Here is a 17,846-nt window from a genome sequence, read left to right as displayed (position 1 = left end):
ACTCTACCACTGAGCCACAACCCCAGCCCAATATTAACAATTTTCTCCCCAATCATTACTATGCTTAGTTCTTCAAGAATTAGATCTTCTATTTTGTTGGAGTATAGTAGCTTCTAATTATGTTATGTTTTTCAATGGTGTCTGTCATGATATTTCCTTTTTCATCATGAAGTTTAGTAGTTTGAGTTTGCTCTCTCCTTCTCTTTGTTAGTGTGACTAAGGGTTTATCTATTTAGTGTACTTTTTCAAAGAACCAACTTTTTGTTCTGTCAATTTGTTGAATTGTTCCTTTTGTTTCAATTTTATTGATTTCAACTCTGATTTTAATTATTTCCTGTCTTCTACTTTTGGTGGCCTTCAGTTCTTCTTTTCTAGGACTTTGAGATATAATATTAGGCCATTTATTTGTTGACTTTTTATTCAAAGACATTGAGAAATTTTTAGAGACATATGATCCTCCCAAACTGAATCAGGAGGACATACACAATTTAAACAGATCAGTTTCAAGCAACGAAATAGAAGAAACCATCAAAAGCCTACCAACCAAGAAGAGCCTGGGACCAGATGAATTCTCAGCTGACTTCTACAAGATCTTCAAGAAGAACTTATACCAATACTCCCCAAAGTATTTCATGAAATAGAGAAGAAGGGTACCCTTCCGAAGTAATTTTATGAAACTTGTATCACCCTGATACCAAAACCAGACAAAGACACATCAAGGAAAGAAAACTTTAGATCAATATCTCTGATGAACATAGACACAAAAATCTTTAACAAAATTCTGGCAAATTGCATACAAAAATTTATTTAAAAGATAGTGCACCATGATCAGGTGGGGTTCATCCTGGGGATGCAAGGTTGGTTCAACATCTGGAAATTAATAAATGTAATTCATCACATCAATAGACTTAAGATTAAGAATCATATGATTATTTCAATAGATGCAGAAAAAACATTTGATAAAATACAACACCCCTTCATTCTTAAAACACTTCTTATCTTACTCCCCTATATCCTCACCAACATTTGTTATTATTTATATTCTTAATAATTGCCATTCCAACTAGAGAAAGATGAAATTTTAGTGTAGCTTTGATTTACTTCCCTAATTGCTAGAGCTTTGAACATTATTTCATATTTGGTGGCCATATGTGTTAATTCTTTTGCAAAACATTGTTTAGATCCTCAGCCCATTTATTGATTGAGTTATTTGGATTTTTTGGTATTAAGTTTTTTGAATTCTTTATGTATTTTGTATATTAATCCTATCAGAGAAGCTGGAAAAGATTTTCTCCTATTTTGTAAGCTTTCTGATCATGGTCTTTATTGTTTCCTTTGCTCTAGAGAAGTTTTTACTTTGATGGCATTTCACTTCTTGATTCTTGGTTTTACTTTTTTAGTCTCTGTGCCAATATATTGGGGCATTGACTCTGTTTTCTTCTAACAGTTGCAAAGTTTCTGGTATAATTCCTAAGTCTTTGATCCACTTTTATTTGATTTTTGTGTAGAATGAGAGATAGTGATCTAGTTTTATTCTTCTGCATGTGGATATACAGTTTTTGCAACACCTTCTGTTAAAAAGGCTATCTTTTCTCCAACCTATATTTTGACACCTTTGTGAAATATCAGATGGTGTGAAGTATTGTCTATTTTGATGCCAGTGCCATGCTGTTTTTACTGTATCTCTGTAGTATAATTTCAGATTAGGTATTATGATACCTCCTGCTTTGCTTTTCTTGTTCAGGATTACTTTGGCTATTCTGGATCTCTTATTATTCCAAATGAATTTAAGAATTTTTTTTCTAATTCTATGAAGAATGTCATTGGTATTTTGATAGGGATTGCTTTAATCTCTGTAACACTTTTGGTAATATGGCCATTTTGGCAATTTTAATTCTTTCTATCTAATAACATGGGATATTTTTTCATTTTCTAAGGTCTTCTTTAGTTTCTTCTGTGTCATATAACTTTCATTATAGAGCTTTTTTTAACCTCCTTGGTTAGATTAATTCCCACATATTTCATTTTTTATGGTTTTGTAAATAGAGTGATTTTCCTGCTTTCTTTCTCAGCAGAATCACTGTTGGACTATAGGAAAGCTATTGATTTATGAATTTTGATCTTGTATTCTGCTACTTTGCTGAATTTATTATCTCTAGAAGTGTTCTGGTGGAGCTTTCTTGGGGGGGTTCCTCTAGATATAGGATCATGTCATCAGCAAATAGATAATTTGATTTTTTTCTTTTCCTATGTGTATCTCTTTAATTTTCTTTTCTTTTGTGATTGCTGTGGCTAGAGTCTCAAGGATTATATTGAATAAGAGTTGGGAGAATGGACATCCCTGTCTTGTTCCTGATTTTAGAGGAAATGCTTTCATTTTTTCTCCATTTAGTGCTATGTTGGCTTTAAGTTTTTTCATATATAGCCTTTTTAATGTTGAAGTAAGTTCCTTCTTTACCTAATTTATCAAGTGTTTTTAACATGAATGGGTGCTGGATTTTATCAAAGACATTTTATGCATCTAGTGAGTTGATCATATGATTCTTGTCCTGTTATGGTTTAGAGCTTCCAAAAGCTCATGTGTGAGACCATAGAAGAGAGATTAAGGATGAAATGTTTGGGTTATAAGAGGTTTAACATAATCAGTGCATTAATGCCCTAATAGGAATTAATATGGCTCTAGCAGGTAAGGCGTGACTGGAGGAGGTAGGTTCCTTGGAATATGCCTTTGAGGTTTCTGTTTTGTTCTTATTGAGCACTGCCACTCTTTGCTTCCTGGTACCATGTCCCCAACTGATTTTGTCTGCCTCACATTTATCATGATTTCCTGCCTCACATCAGGCCCACAGAAATACAGTTGTTCATTTTTGCACTGAGACCCTTTAAACTACAAGTACCAATAATCATTTCCTTTTTAAAATTGTTCTTGTCTGGACTTTGGGTCACAGCAGCAAAAACCTGAATAAAACTCTTAATTCTATTTAAGTGGTGGATTACATTTATTGATTGTAATATGTTGAACCAATCTGTATCCCAGAGATGAAACCCACTTGGCCAAGAATATTATATTCTTGAAGTGTTTTTGAATGTGGTTTGCTAATATTTTATTAAGAAATTTTGCATCTATGTCCATCAGGGATATTGCTCTGTAGTTTTGGTATCAGAGTTATACTGTCTTCATGGAATGTACATGGGAGTGTCCTTTCCTTTCAATTTCCTGGAATAATTTTGAGGAAGATTGGTTTTAGTTCTTCTTTAAAGTTGTGGTAAAACTTAACTGAGAATCCATCTCGTATAGGACTCTACTTTGTTGGAAGGCTTTTAATTGCTGTCTTAATTTCATTACTCAATAGTCATTTGTTTGGGTTTTTGTATCTTCCTGGTTCTATTTGGGCAGGAAGTGTGTTTCTAGAAATTTGTTAATGTCTTTTAGATTTTCCAGTTTATTAGAGTTACATTTTCAAAATAGTTTCTAATGATCCTCTGGATTTCAGAAGTATCAGTGATATTTCCTTGTGCATCTCTAATTTTCTTTACTTGGGAGTTTTGTTGAGGGTTTATCAATATTGTTTATCTTTTCAAAGAAGCAACAATTGTATCTTCCTAATTTCCTGTTCTGTTTTTAATGAAGTTTATGTTTCATCTTTTCTTTTTCTCTCATTTTTACACTCTTCTCATTTTATCCTTTGCCCTCAGCAGGAGCAGCATTAATTAGTGTCAGCACTGGCCCAGTGGATTCTTATCTATAGGCTAAGCCCTGAATGCAGGAAGTGTTGCCTTATATACCTTTTATTCTTTTATATACCTTATATTCTTTTACTTGCCAACTGTTTGTCTCCCTTGAAAGGTAATACACATTATTATTGGACATTCTATTTCTATAGTGCAGAGTTTCAACAGTGTTAGAACAGAGATGTGAAATGTGCACATTGATACTGATGATGCCATGTTATTTTTCCTTTGTTCTGAGAAAGTGCCTTCCACACTTACATTTCTTCTCTTATTTTTAAAGTATGTAATAACATCCACTTTATTATGTGCAAAGTTTAGAAACAATTCAGAGTGGTAGAATGAAGGACATGACTAGGAGAGCAAAGGTGAATAGAGAAAACTAAAGGGTTTTTGAGAACAGGAAAGATGTAAGTAATTGCACATGTCTCCTTAACAATTCAATAGTTTCATATATATATCTACTTACAATATATAAGGACATCCTAATGACAGAAACACTTATCAAGATAATTAAATGTAAACTATTATGTTATTTTACTCTAAGCATATAGACATTTATATAATGTTGGTGGAGGGGTACTAGGAATTGAACCCAGGGACACTCTACCACTGAGCTATACCCTCAGTCTTTTATATATTTTATTTTGAGACAATGGTTTGCTACGTTGCCAAGTCTGACTTTGAACTTGAAATTCTCTTACCTAAGACTCCTAAATAGCTGGGATTGTATGTGTTTGCCACCAATCCCAGCCTGTAATAGTAAATGTTTTTGCATCTTACAACATTAATAAACATACATGTGATTTAAATATGATATGAATTATATCTGCCATTGTAATTTTCAGACTAACATGTTTCAGGTACTAACTATGTATTTTATAAACTTTTTCTCTTTAATGGTAATCACATTAAATAAACTAATATCAGTTTAAGGAAATAAGGAGTTAATCTATGCATACTTTTTTGCCTAAACTTCAGTTTAAATTATAGTTTTATTCTTCCCATCTTCTTGTATAAATATACTTTTCACTTGAAGAATTTATTATCTGAAGAAAAAAAAAAAGAATTTATTATCTGGCTAAATGTCACCAAATAGTATAATTAGTAAATATAGAAAATTTGTTAAATAAGTTAGTGTCATTGGGTGAGAGAGTGTATACCTTTTCAAAATTATTTAAGTAATAAAAATATTTTGCTTTCCAATGCACATTGAAATATGGGACAAGTGTACTTTAGTACTAGCTCCTGAAAATTGATGGAGTTGGAGTTTGGGGGTTCTAATCTAGTTTTAACTTGTTTTCTAAAATATGATTCTCTTTTTCACTTTAATTTCATCAAGAGAAAATATTATGAAGAATAATAAGCACAATAAATTTTACAGATAGATTTTAATGATTTATACCTGTAAGATACATAGTGGAATATATGATAACAGTTTCATACAGTAGAATCTTACAAAAAGTGTGATAAAATTCCAGCCTTTTGTTTATTAAAGGAAAGGAATTATAGAGAAAAGATTTTCTCTGAAAACCGTTTTGATGCATTCTGATTGCTAGTAGAAAAAAAGTTACTCATGGTGCCTCAACCAGAACAGATGATTGAATCTATTAACTTATATACCTGAGAACTTTTTTTTTTAAACTCTGTTGTTATTAATGAAATGAAAATAATGTAGTATCCAGGGGACTCTGGAATATCTATAAACTTTTGTCTCCTTGCAGTATCTTCTAGAAAAATAACCATTTTATTATCCCGAGGTTTTGTCACCAGAAAACACTTTAAAAATAAAGATAGACAAATCTTGTTTGAAGATGTTTTGGCTAAGTTTCTGTTGGACTGGGTCCTAGAATTAAAAGTGCTAGAGGACTGTCTTTGCTTCTTATACTCTTATGTCTGCAACTTAGTAGTCTTATTGCTAGTAAGTAAGTAAAGGCCAGTCACCCATCAAAGACAGCAGGCAAGTAGGAGAAGTTTATTTGACATACGAACTAAGGAATGAGAATTTGTCCCAATTCCTAGATATGGAATGACCTAAATCATCTCTTCCAGTCTTTTTCTATTCTTCTTCACCTGCTTATTGGAAGGATGGATATTCAGTGCAAGACAGTTTGCCCTTGTGTCTTCAGAATTACCCAGCCAATCATATCAGATAAAGATAGGGCAACTTCTGAATAGGAGTACAAATGCAGAAAGTGTGTGGTGGAGAAGTCACTATGTCTCTTACTACTCCTTCTGCCTCACCTTAGAAGTATATATTAATGTATATGAAATGAGAATACATCGATTTTAATGAATTCTCAATGAAATATTCCTGTTTTTTCTTTTTTCTTTATATAAATATATATATATATACACACATATATATATTATGGATAATTAGGCTGATATACCTTATGCTTCTTTCTGTTTTTTTTTTTTTAGCACTGCATGTAAGATTTTAGAATGGCTTTTTGTTTTCAGTTCAGTCTAATAAATTTGTAATGACTTAGTTCAAGACCTCTTACATGAAGCCCTATGAAAGTAACATACAAGCATAAAATATTTTCATATTCCCTAGAAATTGATCATTTTTTCTTCATTGAACTGACAATAATACTTATGACCTTTTCAACATTGGTTGCAGTTTTATATTGGTATTTGATTACATAGTTAGTTGTCCTTATGTCTTTGTCTTGTTTCTCTTTTTCAGTTAAAATGTACTATGTCATATGTTGTCAATATATGTTTGCATGTATATATTAAGGCACACACACACAGGCACTTAACTAGTTTTTTGATTATTAATATAATCTGAATGTTTTTAAACAGCTCTACAATGAGTTACACATTTGTTTTGAAACCACAAAATCAAATGAATCTATGCTCCGTCAAAGTGTTGTTAATCTTCAAGATCAACTATTTCAAAAAGAACAAGAGAATGCAAAATTGAAAGAAAAACTTCAGAAATCACTAGGAGCACCATATTCTTTACTTCAAGAAAATGATTCAGACCACTCAGCCCAGGTGAGAGAAACATATTCTAAAAATATTAGCCAGTGTAATACCAAATTAAATCATCTTTTACATTGTATTAAAACAAACAATTTAAATATATTTACATTTACTGGGATATCAGTAGTGGAATGTTTTTTGTTTTACTATTGTCTTTACTCTTTGTGGACATGAATTTTATATACATTACAGATTGTTATAGAAATGCATTTAGAAATAAAAAGTACATCAAACAGTTGACCCTCTGCTGAGAATCTGCGAGTTCCACATCCGTGAAGTAAACTAAGATAAAAAATATTTGAAAAAAAGTTGCAAGTGTTTTGAACATGAACAGATTTTTGTATTATGATAATTCCTTAAAAATACTGTATACTAAATATTTTCACAGGACTCATTTATATTAGGTATTATAAATAAGAGATGATTTAAAGTGTATAGATTTTATTCAAATATAAGGGACTTGAGAATCTATAGATTTTGGTATTTGCAGGGGGTCATGGAACATTGTGTTATGGATATAGAGGGACAACTGTATAGATACTGTGTGAATTATTTTGATTATGGAGGAGCAAATTAATAGGTCATGTCTATTTTGAGAGTATTTGACTAAAGGAGGCAATGGCATATCTAACAGCATATCTTATAAAGTACTTGCCATAATGCCTGGTACACAATAGTCAGTATCTATTGGTCTTGATTCTTCCAGTATATTTATTGTGACTTTGCACAAAATCATTTGACCATTCTGATTATTTTCTATGGTAAATGAATAAATTTCTTACCACTTTTAACCAAAGTCTCCTCATAAATAAAATGTTGATGTTGGTGGTATCTTTGTCATAGAATTTTGTGAGGATTAATGACAGCTTAAGTAGGGGGCTTGACATACAGAAAATGTTCATTGGTACCTCTTTTAGATTGTCTTCAAGGTAACTGTCAGCTTAAATATCTTTTTAAAATACTTTGTTTCTATGAATTTGTGTGTTTAAGGTACTTATAGCAGTTCTTTAAATTTTATGATTTATTAATTTAGAAATGCAATCAATGGAAATAGGTAATTGGGTGTTTAATGATTTTTTATCTGTAATATTTGAAGCTAGCACATTTTCTGTTGCTAATAACTCAACCTAAGACAGCAGTTTTAAATTTGCATTGTATTATATTGCAGTTTTTTTTTTTTTTACAGCAGATGCATTGAATTGGGCTAATCATAAAATTTGTATCGTGATACATTATTGTGTTGTATGTGTACACCTACTTACTTTAATTTAGTTGCATTATTTGTTTGAGTATTATAATAAATACTCTTGTCCCACCAACTCATCCAAAAACTAGAACATAACTAATGAGTTATATGTATTTGTACTTCTTCCCTTATCTGGTACCTTGTCTTTTACTAGGAGTAACCACTAAAGTATTTACCATTTTGATTATTTAAAATTTTTTTTTTTATTTTAGTTATTGTTAGACCTTTATTCATTGATTTATATGTGGTGCTGAGAATCAAACCCAGTGCATCACACATACTAGGCAAGTGCTCTACCACTGAGCCACAACCCCAGGCCCTAATTATTCTTATTTATTTATTTTTTAAAGATTTCTTTTTTTATATACCTTTATTTTATTTATTCCTTTTTTTTTTATGGTGCTGAGAATCAAACCCAGTGCTTTATAGGTGCTAGGCAAGTAGTTTACCACTGAGCCACATCCCTAGTCCCCCCCCCCCAATTATTTTTAAAGTTTTATCACATAAAAATTCGTGAGAAAATGGTGTATAATTTAGTCTCATCATTTATAGAAGTGGTATGATAATATGTATTATTTTATTGTTTTTGGCAATTTTGACTCATTATTTTGTTTTTAAGACTCATCTCTTGTTTATAGCTGTTTATTTTCAGTTTTTATTGTATTCTATTTTATGACTATCATAATTACTTGTTTATTTTCTCTAGATGAGTATTTAGGTTATTTCTAGTCTTTTGTTGTTTTTAGTGTATCTTCTTATAGCATCACAAACTAAGATACCATATATTCTTAGTATGATGAAAGCTTTTTCATGAATAGGTATTGAATATATACATTGTTTTTTATGAATCTTTTATAGAGTTCTAAAGCTTTTGAAGTTATTTCATTAATGTTGTGAATTACAGCAATTGATTTTTAATTATTAATTCAATTTTGCATTTCTTAAATGAACCTAACATAATGTTTTATAATATTCATATGTTACTAAATTCAAATTTTCTAATATTTTGCTTAGGATATCTGCTCTATGTTTATGGGGGATATTGGACTGCACTTTCATGAGTTCCCATCAGATTTTGATATTAAAGTGTTGTTGGCATTTTACTATGAATTGCAAAGAACTGTCTCCTTTTCATGTCACTGGAAGAATTTATGTAATAGTAATATAATTTATTTCTTAATGATAAACACTGAATGCTTTCCAAGATTAGAAACAAGTCAAGGATGTTCTTTCTCATATGTTCTTTTCAAAATTATCCTGGAGATTCTAACTAGTACAGTTAAACAAGAAACCAATAAAATCATTCAAATTAGAAATAATGAAGTGAAACTGTTTATAGATAACATGGCATTTGTACAGAATCCCTATAATTTATGAAAAATATCCTAGAAATAGTAAGTAAATTTACAAATGTTGTAAGAGATCAACTTATAATTCACTTGTAGTTCTATATAAAAGTAAGTAATCAGCAATTGAAAATAAAAGACAATGCCATTTATAATGACCTCAAATGTTTGTAATAATTAAAATAGAATTTGACAATACAGTCACAAAATTTGTACTTTAAAAAGTACAAAACATACCAGAGGGAAAGTAAAGAAGATGCCCGTACATTAAATGGGCAGCTACACTAAATTCAGGAATCAGAAAATGCAACATTGTTAAGAAGGCCAGTTTTCCCTATATATATCTATCATGAAATCTCAGCCAAACTGCCAGGAGGCTGGTTTTCTTTAAAGAAATTGACAAGCCTATTCTAAAATTTATTGGGAAATGCTCTAAACAAAATGATCAATAGAACAGGATAAAGTTAAGAAATATGCCCATCTGTGTAGTCAGCTTTTTGTCACTATGACCAAAAAAATAACCTGACAAGAACAACTTGGAGTAGGAAAGATTTATTTTGGCTCACTGTTTCAGAGGATTTAATTTATGGTTGGCTGGCTGCAAAGGAAAAACATCATGGCAGAAGGGCATGGTGGAGGAAAACTGTTCAGCACAGGGAGACAAGAAGCTGAGAGAGAGAAAGGAAGGAGCCGAGGACTGATAAAGTCCCCAAGGCTGCTTTCCCAGTTGCTAACTTCCTCCTGCAATGGCCCACCTGCCTACAATTACCATCCAGTAGTTTATCCAACTTATTAATCCACTGATGAGGTTATGATCCTCACAATCTAATCATTTTCTAAGAGCCTCATCTCTTATGGGAACATTCCAGATCCAAACCATATTAACTGTTCACATATGTACCTTTAAAGTAATTTTTGAAATGACAATAGTGTAAATCACTTTATTCTCTTTTCAGGAATGCTCTATATACTCCTGATTTTTTTGTAGAAATTTTATCATCATCTTGTCAGTTTCTACAAACAAGTATTCAGTTAGAAACATTTCTTATTTCCTTTGTGATTTTCTTTTTGCCATTTGGTTACTTAGAAGCCTCTGATTTACTCTTGAAATATTTTTACGTGTTTTCTCTCCTTTTATATCTTCTTGTCTTTATAGATTTCCAATGTACTTGCATTTTGGTTAGAGATTATACTCTGTATGACTGCTATATTATGAAATTTATTGAGTTTTTTATGGGCCAGCGTATGGTTTTGTTGAATGTGCTATATACACCTGAAAATAATTTATACAGTGCACAGTAGGCCTGAATGTTCCTTAAATATTAATTATGTCATTGTACTTGATAGTATTCAGATTCTATGCCTCAATTTTTCTATTAGTTGCTTAAGAGAGACATATTAAAATCTCCCAATATGATTGTATTTATTTTTCTCCCTTTAGTTTTTTCAATTTTTGCTTCATTTTTGCAAAAACTGTTTTATTAGGTGAATACATATGGTGATTATTCCTTTTTGATGAAAACATTTGTCATTATAAAAAGTGAAATTTAACTGCTATATTCTGTAGACTTGAAATCTCTTTTCATGTTAGTATAACCAGTTCTTCCTTTTAATGATTACATTTTACATAGAAGTTTCCCATCCCTTGAATTTCAACCTATAGTTGTCTTTAAATATTTTTATATCTATCTAAATCTTATGTATTTGGATCTTGTTTTTCTTTCAGTTTATTCTTACAATTCTTGCTTTTCATTGCAACGTTAATTCACTTATACTATAATGTAATTGTTACTATGGTTTGTTTAGATATACTACTTTATCACTTGTTTTTTGATTTTTGCTGTTTATTTCTCCTTCATTTATTTTCCTTCCCTCCTGTTAGGTTAATTGCTTTAGGGTAATTGTTTTGTAAAGCAGTTTGAAAATGTCAGTATTCTATATTCTGGACTTCATTGTTTCTGATAATAAGTCTATAAGAATTCATTTTGTTTTTCACTTAAATGAAAGTGTCAGTTTTCTCTGGTTTTTCTTCCCAAGAGTTTTTCACTTTAAATATTTTATAATGTATCAAGTTTCTTTATTATTGTATTCAAAATCTTGGCAATTGCCTTAGCTTCCTTGGTTTTTGTAAAATTATTTTACTGAATTTGAAAAAGTTACTAATATTTAAATATATTTTTTTTAACTTCTCTTTCTTTTCTCCTTTTGGGATTCCAATTCTCACTTATATTGGGGTTTTCTGTGTTCCAAATTTAGTGATGCTTTGTTCATTTTTTCCTAATCTTTTGGTATCTGAGTCATTCTGATTATGCAATTTCTTTTAATATATATTCAAGTTTAATGGCATTTCTGTAATTTTCAATTTGTTCTTAAGTCTTGATTTTCTCTATAAATATTTTAAGATCAGTTCTAGAATTTTCATTTGATTCATTATTGTACTTCGTTGATTTTTGTGGTTTTCCTTCTTGTTTATATTGTATAAACAAATTTATTTAGGCCCTTGTTGAAAAGCTACTGCAAAATAATTATATTCTAATTTCATCATTTGGATCTTCTTGTGTATGATAACTTCTCTCCTTTTGATGTTTTTCCTTTCCTTTTGAATATGCCTCATATATTAATATTTCCTCTCTACCTCAATTTACTAGGCATGGTGGTACATACCTGTAATCCCAGTGACTTTTGAGGCTAAGACAGGAGGATTACAAATTCAAAGCCAGCCTTAGCAACTTAGCTAGGCCCTAAGCAACTTATTGAGACCCTGTCTCTAAATAAAAAAATAAAACAGGGCTGGGAATGTGGCTTTATGGTAAAGCGCCCCTGGATTCAATTGATGGTACTAAAAAAATAAAATTAAATAATAATTTTATTGTAATTTCATCTTTTGAATATTCTTGTATTTGATGACTTCTCTCTTCTTGGTGGTTCTTTACTTTTGAATATGCCTAATGTGTTAATGTTTCTTCTATATCTTATAAGTTAAGATTGTGTAGTATATATTGTAACGTGTTACACTCTGATTTGTTTTATTACTCATGAAAGTATTGAATATATATATATTCAATATATAATACTTTATATTGAATATATAATATATATACTTTATAAAGTATTATATATTGAATATATATATATTCAATATATAAAGTATTGAATATATATATGATTTTTTTCATCTAGATTTAGTGATTTGAAGTACCAAGCTCTGTTTTCCATCACATGAATGTCATGGATGACAGTGAATTGCTTTTCAGTTCTTTTAATCTTGTAAGGATTTGTTAGAGGTCCGCTCAACGCAGTTGCAGTTTTGACTTCCTCCTATCTGGTATTTCTCTCCTGCATTTCCAGCTATAGCAGTAGGCCTTAATTTTGTCCTCTAGTTCTTTAAACAATTAAGATTCTTGGATTTTAGTCTCCCCACATATAGTTTATTGGTTGCCTTCCCTAGGTAAAAATCCATAAAAATGGATTACTTACCCAGTGCTATTCAATTTTCCAAATAATTATCCAGCTTCTAACTGCATTTGATCATTCTTTGTTGCCTTCAGTAATTGTTTTTATGTTTTTCTTGGAGTGTAAATAATATGCAGGAGGTTTAATCTAATAGAATCTAATCTGTCATTATTTTGAATAGAATCAACCAATTATTTCTTTTATCAACTATTTATTTTTTATCATTTTAATTAAAGCTTTATAGTTACATGTAGTAGTTCAGTTCATCCCAACACACTCATACATGCAGAGAATTTGATTTCAGTTCATGATCCCCTGCTTTTCCCTCCTATATACCTTTCCCTATTCCATTCCCTTTCCTCTACTCTAGTAGACTTCCTTTCACTCGACTATTAATTTATATTTGATTAGTTCTATTTACCTATGCATAAGGTGGAATTCCCTGACATATATTTATATATAAACATAACATGGTTTTCTTGAATTCATTCTGCATTGCCTCCCCTTACCCATCCCTCCACTCAGCCTCTTAAGTTCCTTTTTCCATTTTACTGAGCTTTCTTTTATCTTTATGTGAACCTATCTATCCCTCCCCTTTGTGAAGTATCAGATGCCTTTAAGTATGTGAGTTTGTCTCTGTTCTGTTCTGTCTCATTGGTCATCACGTCTATTTTGATACCAATACATGCTGTTTTTGTTACTATATCTCTGTAGTATAATTTCAGATCAGGTATTATAATGCCTCCTGTATTGGTCTTCTTACTCATGATTTCTTTGGCTATTGTGGGTGTCTTCATCTTCCAAATGAATGTTAGAAATATTTGTTCTAGTTCTGTGAAGAATATATGGCGACTGCATTGAATCTCTATAATACTTTTGGTAATCTGACCATTTTGACAATATTAATTCTGACTGTTCAAGAACATGAGAGATCTTTTCCATCTTCTAAGGTCTTATTCAATTTCTCTCCTCCATGGTTCTATAATTTTCATTGTAAATATCTTTTTCTTTGATGGATAGATTAATTCCCAAGTAATTTATTTTTTAATGATTATTGTGAAAGGAATGATTTTCCTGATTTTTTTTTTCTCAACACAATCACTGTTGGAGTATAGGAAAGCTGTTGATTTATGAGTACTGATCTTGATAGTTTGCTGAATTCATTTATCGGTGCTAGAAGTCTTGTGGAGTTTTCTGAGCTCTTCCATATGTAGGATCCTGTCATCAGGAAACAGAAAGAGTGTGACTTACTCTTTTACTATTTGTATTCCTTTAATTTCTTTTTCTTTTTTGGCCTGATTACTGTGGCTATAGTTTGCTTGTTTGTGTGTTTTGTTTTGTTTGCCTACCAGTGTTTGAACTTAGGGTGCTTGACTACTGAGCCACATCTCTAGCCCTATGTGTTTTTTTGTTGTTGTTGTTGTGTTTTGTATTTTATTTAGAGACGGGGTCTCACTGAGTTGCCTAGTGCCTCCCTTTTGCTTAGGCTGCCTTTGAACTCACTATCGTCCCATCTCAGCTTCTTGAGTTGCTGGGATTAGAGACATGTGCCACTGTGCCTGGCTCTGGCTAGAGTTTTGAGGAGTATATTGAATAGGAGTCCTGAGAATGGACATCTTGTCTTGTTCCTGATTTTAGAGGAAATATGTTTAGTTTTTCCTCTATTAGTATGATTTTGGGTTTGGGTTTGTCAGAATGGCCTTCATGATGTTGAGGTAAGTTCCTTTGATCATCCCTAACTTCTCCACTGTTTTTAATATGAATGGGTGCTGGATTTTATCATAGGTCTTTTCTTCATCTTTTGAGATGATCATATGATTCTTGTACTCAATTCTGTTTAAATGGTGAATTATATTTATTGATTTGTGTATGTTGAACCAACCTTGCATCCCTGGGATGAAACCCATTTGATCATGGTGTATTTTCTTCTTGATGTGTTTTTGAATGTGGTTTGGTAATATTGTATTAAGGATTTTTGCATCTGTGTTCATTGGGGATATTGGTCTGTAGTTTTCTTTCCTTGATGCATCTTTGGTTTTAGTATCAAGGTTGGAATTATACTGGCTCCATAACAATTATTTGGGAGTATTCCCTCCCTTTCAATTTCATGGAATAATTTGAGAAAGACTGGGGTTAGTTCTTTTTTGTAAAGGTCTGGTAGGATTCATCTAAGAACCTATCTGGACCTGGACTTTCTAAAGACTTTTAATTGCTATTTCAATTTCATTAGTTGATATAGTTCTGTTTTAGGTTTTCTGTATGTTCCTGATTCAATATGGGTCAGTCATTTATGTGTACAAACTTGTCAATGTCTTCAAGATTTTCCAATTTATTGAAGTATAAATTTTCAAAATAGGTTTAATTGTTCTCTGAATTTCAGGATGCATCTGTGGCAGCAACTCCTTTTTCATCTCTAATATTGTTCATTAGGGTCTTCTCACTGTTTCTTTGGTTAGTTTGGCTAAATATTTATCAAGCCTATTTATCTTTTCAAATAACCAACTCTTGCTTGCATTGATCCAATGTATTGTTTCTGTATTCTCTATTTCATTGATTTTTGGCTGTGATCATAATTATTTTCTGTCTTTTACTGATTTTGTAGGTTAGTTTATTATTTTTGTTCTAAACCCTTGAGGTAGAGCCTAAATATATTTCTATTATTTCTCTGTTCTCATTTGTTTCTAAGAATTTCTTCATTTCTATTCTCATTGCTTATTTGATTCATTCTTCATTTAAGAGAGTATTGTTCAATCTATATGTATTTATATTGTTTGTTATTTTTCTTGCTGTTGATTTCTAGTTTCATTCTATTATCTGATGAGGTACATGGGATTATGTAATTTTTGTGTTTGCTAAGATTTGCTTTGTGGTCTAGAATATGAACTGTTTTTGAAAATCTTCCTTGTGTAGCTGAGAAAGTAATTTCACCTGTTTTGGGTTGGAATATTCTGTATATGTCTATTAGTACCATTTGATTTATAGTTTTATATGAGATGTGGATATCTTTATTGATTTTATGTTTTGGTAACCCCTTTATTTGGGGCATAAATGTTTACCATTATATTATCTTACTGTTGAATTATTTCTTTTATAGGATGTGGTAGCCTTCTTTGTCTCTTCTGATTAATTTTTTTTGAAACTCTCCTTTGTTGGATATGAGAATGGCCACTCCTGCTTATTTTTGTGGTGCACATACATGAAATATTTTTTTTTTGAGTCTTTTACTCTCAGCCTGTGGATGCCTTGGCCTATAAGATGAGTCTCTTATAAATAGCATATAGTTGTATCTTGCTTTTTAATCCATTGTGCTAATCTTTGTCTTTTAGTTGAGGAGTTGACACCATTAATATTCAGCAGTAGTATGGATATGTGTTTATGGTTTCCTGCCATTTTGTTTTTTTTTGTTTTATTTTTTCCTGTCTTGATTCCCATTTAGTGGGTTATTCTTCTATTGAACTTCCTCTGGGGGATTTGGGATTGTTTTTTAGTTCCTCTGCCCACAGTTTGTCTTTGAGTTTTCTATGTACTGCTGGCCTGATGCTCATGAATTTTTTTAGTTTATTCTTGTCATGGAAAGTTTTTATTTCCCCATTGACTTTGAAACTGAGCTTTGCTAGGTGTAGTTACTTGGCTGGAAGTTATTTTCTTTTGGAACTTGGAATATTTCAATCTAGGGCCTCCTTGACTTTAGGGTCTGAGGTGAGAAATGAGAAGTGAGCCTTATTGATTTGCTTCCAAATGTGACCTGATGCTTCTCTCTTGAAGCTTTTAATATTTTTTGTTAGGCATTTTGGTTATGATATGTCTTGGTGAACTTCTCATTCATATAAGTCTATTTGGGGTCCTGTAAGCCTCTAGTATGTGTATGTTTATCTCATTTCTGGTATGGGAAATGTTTTCTGTAACAATCTCATTGAAAATGTTCTTTATACCTTTAGTTTGTATCTCTACATTCTCTTCTATACCAATGTTTCTCACATTTTATCTTCTAATGTTCTTCCAGAGTTCTTATACATTTTGGTCATGTTCCATAATTTTTTCCTTTTTTTATTGAATTCTGTGTACTCAAGATCATACACCTCTAACCAGTATTCAAGATCATATAACCTCTAACCTGTTTTCAAGGCCTGAAGTTCTGTCTTCAAGGATTGAGGTTCTGTTTTCTTTTTAAATATTTTTTTAGTTGTTGATGGAAAGAATACCTTTATTTTATTTATTTGTTTTTATGTGGTGCCGAGTATTGAACCCAGTGCCTCACATGTGGTAGGCAAGGTCTCTCTACCACTGAGCTACAGCTACAGCCCCTTGAGGTTCTACTTTCTGTGCATTGTATTTTGTTTGTTATGCCTTCAGTTGAGTTTTTTATTTGATTGATAATGTCTTTCATTTCTAGTAGTTCTGCTTGATTTCATTTCACTATTTCTACTTCTTGATTAAAATTTTCTTTCATCTCTTGTAATTGCTCTAATTTCTATCTTAGATCTTTGTTTAGTTTTTTGACTATTTTAATAATCAGTTTTTTAATAATCTTTTTCTGGGCTTTCATCCACCTCACTATCAGTGTGATCCTTTGTTGTTGGGTGATTGTGGATTTTGTGGGAGATTTATTTGCCTGTTTTCTCATGTTTTCAGATGTGCTGGACTTACTCATCATATGAGGTGGAATTCCCTACTTCTTTTTTCCACATGTTGTTTTGTGTGTAATCATTTTATTTATTCTGGGAGTTCTCTCTGTTTTTGATGTATAAATAGATGCCAAGGTGTGGGTTCTAAGATTGCTCTGTGATTGTTCTTCCTGGGTCCTTTTTGGTTTGTGAATGTTGTCTCCTTAGTTCTTGAGTTGGAGCTTCGTTAGGGCTCAGGTGGAGTAGATTGTATTTGAAGTGAGATTCACTGTTGCTTTATTGAGTTGTGAATATTTCTCAGGTCAAGATCTCTATTTTGTGATCTTGAAATATCCCCATCTCTTTCTAGCCTTTCATAGCTGGAGGGTAGAGCCAGTAGTGGCACTAAGATCAGTAAGAAATATATAGGTTCATATTAAATGTCCAGTGTCTACTTTGATGTGTGTAATACTA

The 17,846-nt window shown here is 31.5% G+C and overlaps 1 protein-coding gene across 10 annotated transcripts in view; it reads left to right on the top strand.

The window, feature by feature from the left end:
• Cntln (centlein) overlaps nucleotides 1-17,846 on the top strand; it is a 365,014-nt gene that overhangs the window by 147,203 nt on the left and 199,965 nt on the right. For all 10 annotated transcript variants that reach the window (XR_007104991.1, XR_007104992.1, XM_047524968.1 and 7 more), the window contains one exon: nucleotides 6,541-6,735. Coding sequence is in view for 8 of the 10 variants with exons in the window: in XM_047524968.1 (XP_047380924.1) it covers nucleotides 6,541-6,735 (195 nt within the window). In the remaining 2 variants the exon portion in view is untranslated. The remainder of the gene's footprint in view (nucleotides 1-6,540; nucleotides 6,736-17,846) is intronic.

Source organism: Sciurus carolinensis, chromosome 14 (assembly GCF_902686445.1).
Source record: "Sciurus carolinensis chromosome 14, mSciCar1.2, whole genome shotgun sequence".
NCBI lineage: Eukaryota > Metazoa > Chordata > Mammalia > Rodentia > Sciuridae > Sciurus > Sciurus carolinensis.
The sequence above is the reverse complement of the archived record's forward strand: the minus strand, read 5'-3'. Positions and strand labels throughout refer to the sequence as shown.